The sequence below is a fragment of the Apodemus sylvaticus genome, chromosome 1 (genome assembly GCF_947179515.1).
Source record: "Apodemus sylvaticus chromosome 1, mApoSyl1.1, whole genome shotgun sequence".
NCBI classification, from domain to species: Eukaryota; Metazoa; Chordata; class Mammalia; order Rodentia; family Muridae; genus Apodemus; species Apodemus sylvaticus.
This window is the reverse complement of record NC_067472.1, coordinates 210,858,070-210,877,093: the sequence shown is the minus strand read 5'-3', so window position 1 is coordinate 210,877,093 and position 19,024 is coordinate 210,858,070. Positions and strand designations below refer to the sequence as shown.

The window sequence follows — 19,024 nt, the reverse complement described above, 5'->3', positions numbered from 1 at the left end:
GTTACTTCAGAGTCTATCCGAGTACAGGTTTTAGAGTTAATCTCTAGAAAATGCAAAATTTTCTTCAATGTACCTTGGCAAATTTAATTTCTAGACTTCGGTCACATATACTCTGAGAAACAAAAAATTGTTTAAAAATATCATTGCTTTTTATAATCACTAGTTAAGAAACTCCTTAATTCTCTGTAGCACCTTATTCATGTGGAAGGAAATGAATGAGAAAACAATTGCAGTAATTACTATTTATTTCTTAATATTTGGTCTTATTATTTGGTATGTTTGTTTCCCTCTGGTGTTGGATTTAGAAAATTGTGGTTCTTTTATTATTAGTTTTTTATTAGTATTTATTATTGGCCTTTTTATTAGTCTTTACTAGTATTTATTATTGGTCTTTAATTAGTAGGGAGGGGCTGACCACACAAAGATCCTTGGCTTTTGTGTTTTTGAGCCCTCTGGATCTTTTGTCTGGCCTATAGCCTTCAGCATGTGTGTTGATATTAGGCAGCCTGCAGTGTAAGCATTTGGGAGAGCTGGTTTGTCTGTCCTGTGCCCTGTTTAGAAGTGTGGTGGGGGGATATTGGAAATTCGAAAGCTGCAGGGGAAGGTTGGCTTGCGGCTGAAACGCCTAGATCAGTCTGCTGTGTCTGTGAAGAAAGCTTTGGAAAGATAGCTGTTGTTGTTCAATTGCTGATCTTCAGCTGTGAATGTTGCTTTTCAGGCAGCATTGATTTTGGGTCCTTGAATTTTTCTCAGGCTCAGGGAACTCCAACTATGCTGTGACATTGGCGCCACCTTGTGGCCCAGCTCAGGGCTGTGTTGTTACCTCTGGTTGTTTAGGATATAGGGGGCTGGATTTTCCTCTCAATTTAGTTCAGTTCTAAGCTGGATATAAGGTGCACGAATTTGTTGCTAAATTTTCCAACCCTTATAGCCCATATAAATGACACATAATCCAAATATTTTAATTATAAGTCATATGTCTTCATTGGCAAAATACTTACTTCCCAATCACTAAGATTTGTGCTTTCTCCCATCCATGTGGTCCATAGTGGCTTCCTCCTCTCCTCTTCCTTCTCTCTTTTTCTTCCTCTACCTGCTCCCCCCTTTTGAACCTCCAATCCCACCTTTCCCCTCCACTACCCAATCATAGACTCTAACCTTTGATTGACTAATTAAAATAGAGAGAAGGTTCACATGGCATCACCTAAGTACATGATGGTCTGCTTGTGTGGTCTGACTCTTTAATACAAATCCAAATAGTGTTAGTTATTTAAATGTGTGTTTTACTATATTTCTTACACAGCTGTTTTCCTAATATGCCTTTGTCTAGTCTGCTGTAGCAGCATAGACATGTTTTGTTAACAGTGTATTTTCTTGCCAGTAATACATGCATATTTGTTTGTCAGATATGCTACTATTGATATCTAGAGTCATAATGGTTCAACACTAAAGCTAACTGTCAGAATTTTGTTTTGGTTTTGAGTCAGGGTTTTCTGTATAGCCCTGACTGTCCTGGAACTCACTTTGTAGACCAGGTTACCCTCGAACTCACAGAGATCTGCCTGCCCTCAGTCTCTGAGTGCTGTGGTTTAAGTCCTGCACCTGGCTTGATTTTTTTTAAATACATCATTTTGTTGACTTCTGGGTGTTTGGTGATACCTAGTAAATTTGCACTTTAAATATATTTAAGTGGATCTTCACTTCCTGCTCAATCCTTTATCTTAACAGGCAAGCTTCCTCTGATTTGGAACAAAATAAAAACAGGCTGGTCTTCCCTTGTACCTGACACAGGTAGGTACTAAAATTGTTTTCTTCAAAACAGTTCTATTTGATGCTTTCATTCTGATGTTCTTACTGGTATTCTAATGATTCCAAACTTCTTAATATAAAAATCCTCTAGGAATGTTAGGTTATATAAGTTACAGTAACTATAACTGAAAACTTTGCTACTGTGTTTCCCATTAAACTTAACTGTGGCTACCTCAAAATGTCAGGTCATTTCAGTGCTGTATGCACTGGGATTCCAAGCTTTCCTTCTTCATGGGGACTTTATAAACAGCTGAATTTATGAGCTGTATAAACGTGATATTTTATATTCCGTTCCTAATCTCCTTTGAGAATGATGCTGATTGGTAAGGGTAATTGAGATTTTCTAGAAGGCTGTTTCAATAATGCACTCTTAAAAATTAACATTGAAATAGAACTGTTGTAACTATGTGGTAAACTTAGGGAGATTGTTTTAACATCTATGTAGATTGTCTCATTTGTGTGTGTGGCTAACACTTGTCATCCCAATCCAACAGGAAGCTGTTTTGTGATAGTTGTTACTTAAACTAGATTCTAGTTCAGTTATTTTGACAAAGGTTTTGGTCTCTTTTTTTTTTTTTGTGGGCAAAAAGTAAGGTTCAAGATTATATGATAGTAATCTTTATAACTGTGGAAAGGGAGGCATAAAGAGGGAGATGCTAATGGGGTTTTAGAAAGTTGCAGGGTCTTTCTATGTGAATGTTTGTTGCTCTTATGTTATTTGTTTGTATATCTAAATAGGCTTTTAGCCAGTAGTTTGGAATATTTCATAATAATGCCATCTGTTATTTGTTTCTTGGCTTTTTTAAACCAAAGGTCACTTGATCTTGAAAGCTTTAGAATACTATTATGAGTTAGGTCAATGAATGGGAGTAAATTTTTAAATTTATATGTTGTAAGAAACCATGTGATAGGCATTTTATTTAAATCTTCTGTACCCCTTAAATATTTAACATTTTTTAGGTTGTTTACCTTCTGTTTCATAGTACTTTGAACAGTAGAATTGTGATTGTTGTTTGCCTTACATATTCAAGGCCCTGAGTTTGATACCTTGTTCTACAAAAGAAAGATCGTGATTAGTGAAATTTACATAGAGAATGGCAAGAGTTTGATTTAGTGTAGCCTGGATCTGAGTCCTTGCTCTGCCACTTTCTGCGACAGGAACATGCATGGGTGTTTGCCTTTCTTGCCTATTTCCTCTCTACAAGAGGAACGACAGGAATCAGTGATGCCCAGCATACATCTGCTTAAAAGCAGCAGGGAGAAAGGTTCAGTGCCTTGCACCTAGTGGGACTAGACAATCGCCTCACAGTTAGTACGTGAAGTGGCTCAGTTGTTCGGGAGTAAGTTTTTTATTTTGTTTTGTTTTGTTTTGTTGTTTAAAGCTGATACGCAAGCATATTCTTTGAAATCAGAACTTTTTATAAGCTTAGAAAGTTCTTAGAGTTTAGATTCTTAGATTTAGGACCTGTACTATTATATTTTGGAACACCATGAGGGGTATTTGTAATAAAATTATTATAAAGTAATATTATCCTAATAGTTGGATTATAATAATCCTTATAAACAATCTCTGGTTTTTCTAAGTCAGTAATTGTCCTTACGAGATAATATTAACTTTCAGCTCCATAAATGCAATAAACGTGCTGCAGAACTAGTAACATCTAATGGTGAAAGAAAAATTACCTTTGTATGTAGATTTTTGTTTTTTTTCTGTGGACTTTTTGAAATATGTCTAATTAGAAGAGTAGTATGATAGCCTAAAAAGTTGGAAATCAAGCAGACTGGAGTTAAATTGCAATTTGGGCATTCATCAGCTATGGGACTTAAATTACTAGTCTATAAAAGGTGGGGGTAGTAGTAATGTTTTCCATAGTGCTGTGAGAATTAATCTATCCCCCTGTAAACCTCTTTGTTTTAATACTTATCAAGAACACTGGGAGGCAGTAGCCATTGTTATTGTTTCTTCATTAAATAAAGTTTGTAGAGTTGTGCAGAATGGAGCTTATTAAAGCTAAGTATGTGAAACTACACATACCAAAATTGTTACAAATAATCAAATTTATCTTGTAAAATTAAATTTTTAAAGAAGACAATTAGAAAATAGAATAAGAAAGAATACCATGGTGTTGTTAGAAGTGATTTAAAATTCTATCAGATAACTAGAGAAACTGAAATTCATCTATTAAGGTGGTATACAGTCCATAGTATCTTCTATATTATGTTATGATACCATTCTTCTTGAATGTGATTTCTAAACTAATCTGTTTTAAATGATAAGTATTAGTTTGGGTTTGAATGTTCTTTTTTCCTTTTAGGCAAATTGAGCTGGCCCAGACAGCAGAGCTCTGTAAGGCATGTTGATATTGATTGCTTCTTTGTCTCAGGGGCTATAAGAAATATAACAGATCTCAAAGGTCTGTATTCTTGTTTGTTTTAAGAAAGTTGATACATCAATGTGTGTGTGTGTGTGTGTGTGTGTGTGTGTGTGTGTGAATTGATAACAATGTATTCTTTGGAAATTATTTTGATTTTTCTTAGTCAAATCTATTCCTTTGTTCAAATTGGCTGGAGCCTATATTCACAAGTGTAGGAAAATTAGAAAACTACTGCTTGGTGTAAGCTGAAATATACAGAGAAGAGTATCTTAAATTGAGGACTGTATTATCTCAAATAGATGAGGATATTTTCTGGATATTTTTCATATCTTTTTATTGTTTGTTAAGGGAAAATTTCTATTATCCTGTGTCTTCAGACTTTCTGTTCTTCTGTTGAAGTAACTCTCCTCTATGAATGTAGGTAAACATACTAATCTTTGGATTTTGATAATTTTATACTCTAGAGGTGAGCCATCTGGGCAGTCTGCTTTTTTTTTTTTTAAATGAAATTTTAGGTTTATGTGTGTACTACTTACTAGTATTGAAACATTTATTTAGGATTTTTCCTTAGTTCTTTCTTGACAAGATAGCTACAATAGTGTTTTCTTTTTAAAGTCAGTTTTTCTCTTATGTGAAAATCCTAGAAAATTCTAGATTCCCAACAAGGCTTTATTTTTGTCCTAGGTAGTTGTGACTTAGCTCTGAAAAGTATTATTTTGAATTTGAAAGAATTAGTTTTAGCCTTGGGACAACTTACCTTCTAGTAAATTGTTCTTTTTTCTAGTTTATATGGAGAGGCAAGAAGACTTTCTGTGTTATGTGTTTCTTTGTTCTGAGTCTCCTGCCCTCTAAGCCTGTGGTGTTTTACTTGCACATCAGTTTTACAACATTATTGTTGTCTTGCAATTTTATACATAAAAGGAAATGATACATTAAAGTAATGTTCTTAACCAAAGCAAAATCTGGGGGGTCTGAAATTCACATTTGGTTATATGTTAAACATCAGATTTTCATTGCTGTGCATGAATCTCCAGTTTGTTTCTATTGCTATAAAATTAAAAAAAATGGGAGGATAAACATATTTATATCCGAATTGTAAAAGTCTGTTTATAGTTTTTGTTTTGTTGTCTATTCCTACAATTTGAGCCTGGGATCTGAGTTGTCTGCTTTTCATTGTAAGAAATGAAAAGCCATGGAAAACTGACTCTGCTGATTTTAGATTGAGTCGGTTTACAGAAACATTGCTGGAACCATGCGTGGTGCATGCTTTTAATCCTAGCAGGTGAACATCAGTGAGTTCCTGGCCAGCGTGGTCTACATAGAGAATTTCAGAAGACCCTGTCTTAAAAAACATTAGGTGATGTTATATGGTGATGCTTTTTAAGATTTAATGCATAAGTGATTAAAGAACAAATATTATGGGAGTGGGGGGGCTAGAAGAGGGGAAATCATTTGAAATGTAAATAAATTATATCGAATAATAAAAAAAAAGGAAGTCATGAATTTGAAGGAGAGTGTGAAAAAAAAAGAACAAATATTATATAATTAAAATTGCATGAAAAAATTTCATTACATGACCTTAACATCCTTTTGTACTTAGAGAAACAATTCAATTTTTTTTTTCTCACAGGAAAAACAGTGGCTCTGTCAGCAACCATGGCACAGGAAGGTCACCTTTTCATCGTGGTGCTAACATCCAGCTGGAGTGGCAGTATTACCAAAATAAAATCCTGAAAGGAGAAGCAGGTACACATGAGTGTTTAAAAGCCATAGTAACCTCTGGATGGCTTCTGGATATTGCTGGTGGTGTTGGTACCTTAGAAGTACAAGTAGAATTAGAATAATTAAGAATTTGAATTTGAAGGTTTTAATGATGCTAGTGACTGTAGAGAGAATATCTTGTGTATTGTACTAAAAGAAAACTATGGCCTATAGGAAAGTGTAGAATACAAGATGAGACATTCAGAAGGCAGAAAGAATTCTGGGATAGAGCCAGGGATGAGATATTTGCCTGGGAAAATGTGACAAGACTGACACATGGTACCTGAGCCCAGGTAAGTAGTCATGTGTCAGAAAGTAGATTTGAGTAAGTGGGTTATAATGCACTATGGCCTAGTCAGAGAAGACTAGCTATAAGGCCAAGATATTTGTAAGTATACATATTTTGAGTCTGAGTTTTATTTCTGGGAGCATGGGGCTGGAAGAAGACCTAGGTCCAAACTTCTACAAGTGACAACTTGAATCACAACAAAATCTAAATCTGAGCAGATGACCAGTGCATAGTTATGTTTTCTGGAATTGGATGATGGTGTTTTCCTGAAACCCAATCTACTGTGTCTAAATTTAGATTGGGATTGTAAAGCATGGTATGAATTGTTTTCATATTAACTAAATAAGTTATTAGCCATTTGGCTTATGTCACAGTGAAGACACTGAAGTTTGTGTTCTTCAGTATTTTTAAGAATTTAAAGGTAGACACAGTGGTACCTAATCCCAGCCTTTGGGAGATAGCACCAGGAGAACAGTATTTTCAAGGGAAGGCTACAGAGTAGGGAAACCCTGATTTAAGAAAGGACACAACCTCTTTTGGAACCAGAATCTAAATGCCTCATTTGAGTGAACTTGTTTTTTAGAAGAAATATTTTCATAGCTGTCTTAGAAAACTAGTCTCTTCACATTCATAAGACCTTTATGTGTTTTTACTACCTTGCATTACAATTTGAAAGAAATTGGGAATCCTTTCTCATTGGTTTCCTTGTGGAATAAATTGTTAAAACCACAAATCTTTAAAAAAAAATCATTCTTTTAGAGAAGCATTTACCAGAAGACTGATATATAGCACAGTAGAAAGGATCTAGAGTTGGGTTTTATCCAAGTTACTTTGGTTCCCTGTTTTGTCAGATATAAAACACTGGGATTATTTTATAAAAGACCCAGATGAGGCAAAACAGAGTCTGGGCATCTGGATTTCTTTTCTGGAATTAGTCTTTCTTGATTGTAATCATCTGCTTACACAGTGTATTGGGAAGCATAATTGTAGGCACACATTTATACTTTATATATATAATGAGTTTTTCAAGTTTTCTAAGGCTTTTATTAGCTGTTATCTGTTTTCAGAATATTTTGAGATTTAGTGATTTTTGTCAGTAGATCATGGGGTAACTTTCTTAACTTGTTTAGGCCTTGCTTCATTGTTTATGGTTAGTTTCTTAAGCATACCTTTGTACAAGGTGGCAATGGGGTCTCCCTTTCTGGTCTTCTCTAGCTACCAATACTGCTTCTCCTGCTCCTCCTTCAGAGGAACCATGTGGACTGTTTCCTGTGGCTGCCACTTCTGCTATCCACTGGTCTTATACAAGCATGTTTAAGTTTAGCGGTGGTAGGGGAGTTGTAGGTGGAGCTGAGTGTCGTTTATCACTCCTATCCTACCATAGCCAAGAACATCCTTTCAGAGGTGCAGGCAAGGGAGAAGGTGAGGGATAAAACCTATGTCTCTCTGGTCTCCAGCCCTCACACCTCGCTTGAGGTTTCTCTTTGTCCTGGAGGGATGGATAGCTAGTTCCTTCAAGCTGGGAATAACACAGTGTCTTGTGGGCAGAGGTACTAGTCTGCTCATGGAAGGACCTGGTCCTCGTGTTTCTTGTGCCCCAACCCATCTCTGTGTTTCATCCTGGGGCACTGGAGAATTGTGGGAACCTTAGCTTCCTAGGCTTGGTGTCCATCTAGATGGGATGTGCGGATCTCTGGCAGCAGGCACTTTCTCCACTCTCTATATTCCCTCAAAGCGTGATGACAATATGGTACATGTTGGGTAGGGGAAAGGCAATGAGAGGCAATCAGTCTCCCTACCCCCACCCCTGCCTCCTTCTGTCTTGTATTTTGCTATGTTTTTCATTTATTTATTTAATTTAATTTTATTTTTTTTTAAAACACTCATTTATTTATTATATGTAAGTACACTGTAGCTATCCTCAGATGCTCCAGAAGAGGGTGTCAGATCTCATTACAGATGGTTGTGAGCCATCATGTGGTTCCTGGGATTTGAACTCAGGACCTTCAGAAGAACAGTCAGTGCTCTTAACCTTTGAGACATCTCTCCAGCCCAGTATGTTACTATGTTGGCCAGATTTCTGCCCATCTGGATCATAATTTCCTCCACCCCAGGTCTACCAGATGTCAAATCTGGACTTTTTTTTTCTTTATTTAAATGAGGTTTAAGTTGGCCATTTTCCTTAACTTTTCTTTTCCTAAGAGGATTGTCAGCTAGTTGCCTGGTTGTTGTGTATATCACTCTTGGTCTTTAGCATTAGGGCAATGGTGAAGTTGGTATTCTGTTCTCCGTGTCATCTTGATTCCTAGTTGACAAGTTGTCCTTTTTATTAAAGCCAAAATTTGTTTTTAGTACAGTACTCATGATACAACAGTGAATAATAAGATGGACCAATTTTTTTTTTTAGAAAAGTGGACCGATTTTTAATATTTAATGATTATTTATTAACAATTAGAAAATACAACCATTAACCTTTATTTTGTTCCTTCTTTTTTAATAATAAAAACCATAATGAGTTCAAGCAGTTTACTGGCTGTTTTCTTGGTTTTTTAAAATTCCTTATTAAATTATGGTAGTGTTGACCACATATCCCTGTCTTACTCAACAGAATAAATTGTATTAATGAGTGTTAAAGTAAGATGGGCCAGCTTTAATTTTTAAAGTCATTACTTTCTTATTACAATAAAAAGTGGTAAAAAAAAATAGATCTTTTCATCTCTCTCTCACAATGTCTCTCTGTCTCTGTCTCTCTATCTTCCTTTTGGATGATTGTGTGCTTTTTAAAAAGATTTTTAATATCTGAAGAAAAATAAAATATTCGGCTAGGTTTGTTTTGTTTCATTTCACTTTTTCTTTTGATTTTGCCTTAATAAACATAAGGAGGTTGACCTCTCTCTCCAGCCTTCCTTGTTTTCGAGGGGCCATTATGAGTCGTTAGCCTTCTTATGCTCTGTCATTTTCCTCTCTTCTTTATCTGTCTATCTCTGTCTGTCTCTGTTTATATATCTATCTGTCTGTCTATCATCTATGTTTTAGCATTTTTATTATGTAGCCTTGGATCTCTTGGTTAATTTTATTTAATCCTCCTGTGAGGGTTGTGCTATAGATCACCCACAAGCACACACAATTTTAAATTTTAATTATTATAATAAAAGGAGATTGACAAGTATCTTTTGTTGGTGGTGGTGGTGAAGATGATGGTGGCAGATGTTGCTGCAGTGGCAGCTCTCTTTTTCTTTTTTCTTCCTATGAAAAGAAAAAAGAAAATATTCGGCTATTTCTATCGTTCCTCCACCTTTCCTGTCTTGTTTGTTTATATTTAATCCTCCAGTGATGGTAGTCCTGTGTGCATGTGCGAGCATACACACACATAGACACACACACACACACACATTCACTACACAACACCCAGGGATGGGGGGCAGTCATGGAGAAGGAAGAACTCATTAGGAAGCATTGGCTTAGACATGTGAGAAAGGTGATAGTGAACCAGAGACTTTGAATGTCAAGCTATTATATTCCTTAAAACTTACAATAACTGTTCTAACAAAGAAATATTGAGTTTTTTCTCCATCTGTTTCTTTTCACTCCACAGATCATGCTGACCCAGAAAGTGGAGATCTGATTGCTGAGATTAAAGGCTTGAGCCACCATGATTATCTGTAATAAAGTGAGGTGTTAGAGCCTGTGGCCTAGTGAAGTGAACATCGGGGCTGGGCGAGTATGGACTCAGAGATGACCAACTCTGTGTGTGTGCTACACTCAGTTCTCTCCTTCCAGCCAGGGATGATCATGTCTTAGGCTCACAGATTTGTGAATATGAGCTTGCTTTGTTGCGTCCAACATAACATGTTTTCTGCTTAGTTTTTTCCTGCATGCTTGCTTCCTTGGTGTGGTTTCGCTTTCTATCTGTGCTGGATTCCTAACCTGCACTGGGGAATCAGAAGCAAGGTCAGAGTCAAAGTCTTTTTGATAAAGAACCAGGAATACATACCAGCACATCTGGTCTGACTGTCCTTCTTCCCAAGGGATGGATCAATCTCAGAGAAGATGGTCCTTCCTCTTGATCTACAGGTAGTACCCTAAATATGGTGCAGCCCATTTTCCTTCTTGCACTGTACACTTAATAAAATTAAGTAAATTAAAGAATGAACTTTCCAGTTATATATTTGTTCAAGCTAGTTAAATTCAACCTCAATACCTATACCTGCCACACACACCTAACTACATCTCCCTGTATGTGTGAGGGGGGTTGCCATGTCTGTTGGTCTGCAAACTATTTGAGAAAGCTTGGTGGCCACAGAGGCTATGAGAAGGGTGTCAATTGGCCCTGGAATAGAAGAGCAGCCAGTGCTCTTAAATTCTGAGCTATGTCTTTCCAGTGGACAGTTTTCAGCATGAAATCAGTCATAATTTTAGTGTGAATATATTACAACTCATTGTCCTTTAATATATGTAAGACTAACTAGTATTGATGATGGTTCACTTTTCTTAACCTCGATAGTCAAACTAGGACAAACTTGCATACTACCTAACTATTGGGGAGATAATTGATGTGGAGAAAAGGAACTTGTCTAGTCAGTAAAGTGTTGCTGTTTTTTTGGGGGGGTTAATAATAGAAATTGTATTTTGTCTATATATTTTATTACAAGTTCTTGTTTTGATTCTCATTTTATTTCAAGGGTACTCTCTAGATCAGTAGAGACTCCTTACAAGTCACCACAGGTAAATTGGATTTACATCCCTATCATCTAGAGGATAGCAAGCACAGAGAACAGCAAAGACAAAAAAGAAAGGACAAAGAACTCAGAGGGTGACACATTAATCACTTTGGGTCATTTTTTTCCTGTTTTACCTTGACTCTGACTTCTAACAAAAAGAGAACATCAAGAAGAAGAAAATGAAAGAAACAAACGTCTTTGGAGCCCTGGTGTTGTCGTCGAGTCAAATTTTTAAAAGACAGAGAGGAGTTGTGAAAATCAGCTTGCTTAGTGGAAGTCCGCAGTGTTATATAATCAGTACCATTGTGCTTTATCTTATAGAAAGTTAAACATGGCCTGTGGTCACACAGTTACTAAAGAATTGAACTGTAACCTACAATTCTTTCTCTCTCTCTCTCTCTCTCTCTCTCTCTCTCTCTCTCTCTCTCTCTCTCTCTCTCTCTCTCATAAAATTTGAAATTAAACTACATGTACAATGAAAAAAGTGTGGTGCTGTGTGTCTTTAATCACATGACACAGAAGATGGAGACAGGCAGAGCTCTATGACCTGGAGGCAGGCCTGATCTAGGTACTGGTCTCAAGGGCTAAGCACCCTCAACTAATGAAATGAAGAGAAAAATAAATAGATATAATTAACCTTGAATTAAGGAAACCAGTAAAGAAACAAAGTAAGGCAATACTGGGTGGCCTGTCTTGGAGAGAGAGAGGGAGAGGAATGGGGCAGAGGGAGCTAGAGAGAAGTGATGATGATAATCAGAGTGGTTAGAGGGACTGACATTGTCTTCTCTGCCTTCAAAGGCTCATGCCATCATCCGCAAGGCAGCCTTCTTCCTTTGGTCCTCCCAAGGGTCAGCCAGGCATCAGATGCAGTCAGAGAGAAAATTGGGAACCTCGTGGAGATTCTCAATTGAGGTCTCTCTGGCCCCTTGAAATAAAGCAAACAGGTAGACAGTCTAGTGGTGTGAAAGGAACAGTTGGGATGTTGTTGGTGATGGGAGTACATACATTCTTTCTGCCCTTGTAGACCCTTTGTTCCTGGCTTGGAGAGATCAATGTGCAGGGGAGCATAATAAGAGGAGGAGAGATCCTGAAATGATTCCAAGAGTCTAGAAGTGTCAGATAAAAAAATAGCTTAGAGCTTGTGAGACAGTGTGCTACTCTAGTGGGGAGGGCTCTGGTTCTCTGCTCACTGCTCACCACCCAGTGTCATTTTGGTTTCTCATGCTCTCAAGATAGGGGATCAAACAATCAAGCATCTGGAATGTAAGGAGAGAGAGAGAGAGAGAGAGAGAGAGAGAGAGAGAGAGAGAGAGAGAGAGAGAGAGAGAGAGAGAGAGAGAGAGAGAGCCTGGAGTCAGTCCCAGCAGAGGTGTTTTTTTCTTCTTGGTTTTTTTCTTGAGGTAGTGGAGGGGGGAAGAGCATCAAAAATTTAGGGGTGCTGTATAATAAAAGGTTTATTTATCTAAGTCTAAGTTACTATGCTAATGTAGATCTGCCCTTTGTGTTCCTCTGAAGCCAGAGACTGCAGTCTCAGGCACTTAGCACTTCACCCAAAAACAGCAGGAGATTAAAGGATTAGTGGCTAGAGCCTTTTCCCCATTGTCCAGATGCCTTTTGCTTGTCAGTCTAGGGTGAAGTGAGGAGCAGTAAACTTCTTTTTTTTTTTTTCGATATATAAAATAATTTTTTATTCAATATATTTATTTACATTTTAAATGCTATACCCTTTCCCTGTGTTTCCCTCTCTGAAAACCCCCAACCCCTCCTCCTACTCCCTGCCTCCAAGTATATGCCCCTCCACCCAACCCATTTCCACCTACCCCTGCTCAATTTCCCTTTGCTGGGTCATCTATTGAGCCTTCACAGGACCAAGGACCTCTCCTCCCACTGATGCCTGCAAGGTCTTCCTCTGCCACACTTTTGGCTGGAACCATGTGTACCCCTTGGTTGATGGTTTAGTCCCTGGGAGTCCTGGGGCATCTGGGTGGCCGACATCGTTGTTCTTCCCATGGGGCTGTAAACCCCTTCAGTTCCTCCAGTCTGCCCTCCAACTCCTCCACTGGAGACCCCACTCTCAATCCAATCATTGGCTGCTAGCATCTGCCTCAGTATCTGTAAGGCTCTGGTAGGGCCCCTCTGGAGACAACCATAACAGGCTCCTTTCGGTATGCACTTCTTGTCATCCATAATAGTGTCGGGGTTTGGTGACAGTTAATAGGATGAATCCCCAGGTAGGACAGTCTCTGGGTGGCCTTTCCTTCAGTCTCTGCTCCACACTTTGTTTTTTTTTTTTTTTTTTTTTTGTTCTTTGGTTTTTTTTTTTTGTTTTTGTTTTTGTTTTTTTTTTATTCTTTTTTTTCTTTTTTTTATTCGATATAATTTATTTACTTTTCAAATGATTTCCCCTTTTCTAGCCCCCCCACGTCCCGAAAGTCCCGTAAGCCCCCTTCTCTTCCCCTGTCCTCCCTCCCACCCCTTCCCACTTCCCCGTTCTGGTTTTGCCGAACACTGTTTCACTGAGTCTTTCCAGAACCAGGGGCCACTCCTCCTTTCTTCTTGTATCTCATTTGACGTGTGGATTATGTTTTGGGTATTCCAGTTTTCTAGGTTAATAACCACTTATTAGTGAGTGCATACCATGATTCACCTTTTGAGTCTGGGTTACCTCACTTAGTATGATGTTCTCTAGCTCCATCCATTTGCCTAAGAATTTCATGAATTCATTGTTTCTAAAGGCTGAATAGTACTCCATTGTGTAGATATACCACATTTTTTGCATCCACTCTTCTGTTGAGGGATACCTGGGTTCTTTCCAGCATCTGGCAATTATAAATAGGGCTGCTATGAACATAGTAGAGCATGTATCCTTATTACATGGTGGGGAATCCTCTGGATATATGCCCAGGAGTGGTATAGCAGGATCTTCTGGAAGTGAGGTGCCCAGTTTTCGGAGGAACCGCCAGACTGATTTCCAGAGTGGTTGTACCAATTTGCAACCCCACCAGCAGTGGAGGAGTGTTCCTCTTTCTCCACACCCTCTCCAACACCTGCTGTCTCCTGAATTTTTAATCTTAGCCATTCTGACTGGTGTAAGATGAAATCTTAGGGTTGTTTTGATTTGCATTTCCCTAATGACTAATGAAGTTGAGCATTTTTTAAGATGCTTCTCCGCCATCCGAAGTTCTTCAGGTGAGAATTCTTTGTTTTACTCTGTACCCCATTTTTTAATAGGGTTGTTCGGTTTTCTGGAGTCTAACTTCTTGAGTTCTTTATATATATTGGATATTAGCCCTCTATCTGATGTAGGATTGGTGAAGATCTTTTCCCAATTTGTTGGTTGCCGATCTGTCCTCTTGATGGTGTCCTTTGCCTTACAGAAACTCTGTAACCTTATGAGGTCCCATTTGTCAATTCTTGCTCTTAGAGCATACGCTGTTGGTATTCTGTTCAGAAACTTTCTCCCTGTACCGATGTCCTCAAGGGTCTTCCCCAGTTTCTTTTCTATTAGCTTCAGAGTGTCTGGCTTTATGTGGAGGTCCTTGATCCATTTGGATTTGAGCTTAGTACAAGGAGACAAGGATGGATCAATTCGCATTCTTCTGCATGCTGACCTCCAGTTGAACCAGCACCATTTGTTGAAAAGGCTATCCTTTTTCCATTGGATGTTTTCAGCCTCTTTGTCGAGGATCAAGTGGCCATAGGTGTGTGGGTTCATTTCTGGATCTTCAATCCTGTTCCATTGATCCTCCTGCCTGTCACTGTACCAATACCATGCAGTTTTTAACACTATTGCTCTGTAGTATTGCTTGAGGTCAGGGATACTGGTTCCCCCAGATTTTCTTTTGTTGCTGAGAATAGTTTTAGCTATCCTGGGTTTTTTGTTGTTCCAGGTGAATTTGATAATTGCTCTTTCTAACTCTGTGAAGAACTGAGTTGGGATTTTGATGGGTATTGCATTGAATCTGTATATTGCTTTTGGCAAAATGGCCAGTTTAACTATATTGATTCTACTGATCCATGAGCATGGGAGGTTTTCCCATTTTTTGAGGTCTTCTTCCATTTCCTTCTTCAGAGTCTTGAAGTTCTTGTCATACAGATCTTTCACATGTTTGGTAAGAGTCACCCCAAGATATTTTATACTGTTTGTGGCTATTGTGAAGGGGGTCATTTCCCTAATTTCTTTCTCAGCCTGCTTATCCTTTGAGTATAGGAAGGCCACTGATTTGCTTGAGTTGATTTTATAACCTGCCACTTTGCTGAAGTTGTTTATCAGCTGTAGGAGCTCTCTAGTGGAGTTTTTTGGGTCACTTAGGTAGACTATCATGTCGTCTGCAAATAATGATAGTTTGACTTCCTCCTTTCCAATTTGTATCCCTTTGACCTCCTTATGTTGTCAAATTGCCCGAGCTAGTACCTCAAGTACAATATTGAAAAGATAAGGAGAAAGGGGGCAGCCTTGTCTGGTCCCTGATTTCAGTGGGATTGCTTCAAGTTTCTCTCCATTTAGTTTGATGCTGGCTACCGGTTTGCTGTATATTGCTTTTACTATGTTTAGGTATGGGCCTTGAATTCCTGTTCTCTCCAAGACTTTAAGCATGAAAGTGTGCTGAATTTTGTCAAATGCTTTTTCTTAATGTTTCCAGTTTAAGTGAAAAATCAACACTTTTGAAATTATCTATCATGATTATCTTTTTGTTGTTGTAGGACTAAGGGAAGTAAATGATTGAGATTTTAAAATATGCATAGAAAGGGCAGCTGGAGAGATGGCTCAGCAGTTTCAGGCGCTTTTTTTTTTTTTCCAGGGAACTAGAGTTTGGAATCTGCACATATACCAGGCACTCCCAAATGCTGATAACTCTAGCTCTAGGGGAATCTGATACCTTTTTCTGATCTCTGCAGGCATTGATAATAATGAGCATGTATAAATCACATACACACATGCACACACACACACACACACACACACACACACACACACACATTTGAAACAAATTTAAAGACAAGTTATTATATGTGTTAAAGGTGCCAGTCCATTAGCACTGAACCATTCGGCTTTGTGTAAATTCTATGAAGTTCATTAAACAAAAGACATGTCAATGCACTTCCAGTAACAGTTTTAGAGACTACAGCTACAGTATGAGATATAATTATGGAATTTCTAATAAGGTCTGGCATTTGTCCATTCACTTGGGATATCATACTTTAACATGCTGTAATCCTGTTACATTGTTGACTTGGATGTAAGTTAGAGTAAGAAACTATCACTCATTGCTATGTTTCCTATTATCTTTACTATTTTTGGTGTCTAATCGTCTTTACAATTTAGGAAAGTTGATGGCATTTCTAGGGCACATCACTCCAAAAAGATGACAACAGTCAGTCTGCCAAATCTAGAGAAATCAAACATTTATTTTAAATCATATCAAATTTATCTACAGAGCTTTCCCCTCATATTTCTTCTCATTAAAATGATAAAACTTTGTTTTGCTCAATAAGTTTTTGTTAACTCTTCAAGATTTTTTTCTTTCATTTTATCTATTTCCCCCTTTATTGAAAATAGATTCTTTTTATCATCCAATAAATCTTCATTCCAGTTTTCCTTCCCTCTGCTCTTCCCAATTGCTCCCCACCTCCACTCTTCTCAGGATGTACCTCCCTTTTGGACTCTCCTTAGAAAAGAATTGGCTTCTAAGAGATAACAATGAAACATGACAAAATAAAATGTAAATGAACAAGGCAAAAGCTATATCATAGTTGGACATGGCAACCCAACAAGAGGAGGACAGTTCCAAAAGCAAGCAAAGGAATCAGGGACCCACTTGTTCTCACAGTCAGGAGCTCCATAAAAATACTGAGCTAATAGCTATAACGTATATGCAGAGGACCTGTCTTCTGCTTGCTGCTTCAGTCTCTGTATGCTTATATGCAATTGCTTAACTGATTCAGAGGATCTTGGAATCCTGGTGTTCTCAATCACCTTTGGCTCTTACAATCTTTTTGCCTCCTTTTCCATGATGTTTTCTTGTGGGTGCTACTACTAAGAGTTTGACATTTTTTTTACTGGACTCGGACAAGGAAGTATGCTCGGGTAAGAATATTAGAAACAGTGACCATGGGAGGAGCTTTGCTTACTACTTTGCTGAATCTTATATGATCTTCTTGCTTACTACTTTACTTAATTATTACATTGTGTGATCCTTTTGCTTACTACTTTACTTAATTCCTATTTTATATGATTTTATTTTTTACTACTTCGCTTGATTATTTTGTCTTTGATCTAAGAACTGATCATGTTTTTTGGATATACCTAGAAAGATATAGAAGCAGACAGAATAGAAATAAAGCTGCTTCAAGCCTCAGTATGATCTTGAGTCATGTAATAATTTTGTATAACCATTTTTCTTTTTCAATGCTCACTCTCTAGCTTGAGACCTTGTTGATTGAGATGGCTTGGTCATTTTCTGAATTCTGAGGGAAGGGCTTTGATTAAAACAACCCATTTAAACACTCTTTACTAATTTCTGACTGTGGGCCTCTACATCTGCTCACATCTGCTATGAGAGGAGGCCTTTTCTGTAAATTACTGGATAACATGCTGATCTATGAGTATAGCACAATACCAATAATAACTATTTTAATCATCTCAGCTGGCCATCATTTGTTCCCAGGCAAGACTTCCAGGGGTGGGACAAGGTTACCTTCAATTGAATGGTTGACCAAGGGGGTTCCATGGGAATTTCCTAACATTCCACACTTTTGCCTGGACAAAGGGTTGCTTTCCACAAAGTGAAATCAGGACCCCATTGCCTAGGAAAGCACCCAGACAACACACTGAAGAAGTTGAGTTGCTACCTACATGAAGCCTTAGATGAATAGACATTTTTCATCTAGGAGGCTACTTTACAGGCTATAAGCTTGCCACAAAACATTTAACCTGCATGCAATCTGTCCTGCATGCAAATTATGCTAGGGCAATGGTGGCACAGAACTTGTGGAAGTGGCCAACCAGTGTCTGATTTGACATAAGTCCACTCTATGAGAAGAAGCACAAATTCAACACTGTATGAGTAACCAAAAACCAGAGGCTAGATAGCCCAAAGACCTCGCATAAAACCACACACTACTGTTAAAACACAAATAAAAATTATTTGAGAATTTCATGCATTGTATTTTGGTCATGTTCATTTGTCATCACTATCTTCCTCAAGTTTCACGTGCCTCATTCTAAAGACAGCATTTCTATGTATAGCTTTGGTTATCCTGAAACTCACTCTATAGACAAGGCTGGCCTCAAACTCGTAGATCCATCTTCTTCTGCCTCCCAAGTGCTAAGATTAAGGGCATCCAGCACCATTGCACAGAGACTTTATTCATTTAAAAAGAAATTCATTGAGTACAGTCAGTATTGCCTATATACTCTTGGTTGAAGGGTGGTATGCTAGAACATATTGGATCTTTTGGGGCTTATAGCCTTAAAGAGTGCTCTCTCTCTCTCTCTCTCTCTCTCTCTCTCTCTCTCTCTCTCTCTCTCTCTGTGTGTGTGTGTGTGTGTGTGTGTGTGTGTGTGTGTGTGAGTGAGTGAGTATGTCTTTCTTCTCTCTCCCTTTGTTCTTCTCTTTTCTCTCATTAAGTAACTATCAATTTCCATTAACTTCTCAGTTCTTCAACTAGCTCTCGTATCCACCTCCTCCATTCTGAAAATGTATTTGTCTCAAGATTTCAAAGGTCTTGATATGCTGTCACAACTTCTCTGTGCCCACATTTGCAGCTTTTCTGTTGTGTTTGGAAAACACTCTTCATTATACTCATCCACCGCCTCTGGCTCTTTTGCTAAAGTTCTTATTGGTAGTCCATTTTGTTCAAAACCACAACTCATAGTTGCCAGTATAAGGTTTTATGTGGTAACTTGCCAAAGACCAACTTTGGCATGGAGAGGGGTTATGAGAGAAGGGGTATCTGAGAGGTTTGAAAAGAAGACTTGAAGTCAAATCATGGATCCAGCTGAAAGCTAGTGTTCTCTCTCCAAATCCTACTTGCTCTTTGTGTGTGCATGTGTATGTGTGTGTGTG

The 19,024-nt window shown here is 38.1% G+C and overlaps 1 protein-coding gene and 1 pseudogene across 5 annotated transcripts in view; one reads left to right on the top strand and one right to left on the bottom strand.

Annotated features, from left to right (window-relative positions):
• Positions 1 to 11,366, top strand: part of LOC127676348 (uncharacterized) — a 63,274-nt gene extending 51,908 nt beyond the window's left edge. The window contains exons 4-9 of one of the 5 annotated variants that reach the window (XR_007975831.1): positions 1,729 to 1,791; positions 4,125 to 4,223; positions 5,815 to 5,930; positions 9,830 to 10,308; positions 10,917 to 10,959; positions 11,115 to 11,366. Coding sequence is in view for 1 of the 5 variants with exons in the window: in XM_052172283.1 (XP_052028243.1) it covers positions 1,729 to 1,791; positions 4,125 to 4,223; positions 5,815 to 5,918 (266 nt within the window). In the remaining 4 variants the exon portion in view is untranslated. Of the gene's footprint in view, positions 1 to 1,728; positions 1,792 to 4,124; positions 4,224 to 5,814; positions 5,931 to 9,829 lie in introns of all 5 variants that reach the window. The other 4 variants (XR_007975832.1, XR_007975829.1, XR_007975830.1 and 1 more) reach the window with 4 other exon arrangements.
• Positions 1 to 19,024, bottom strand: part of LOC127676347 (ubiquitin-conjugating enzyme E2 G1-like) — a 1,073,095-nt pseudogene that overhangs the window by 546,339 nt on the left and 507,732 nt on the right.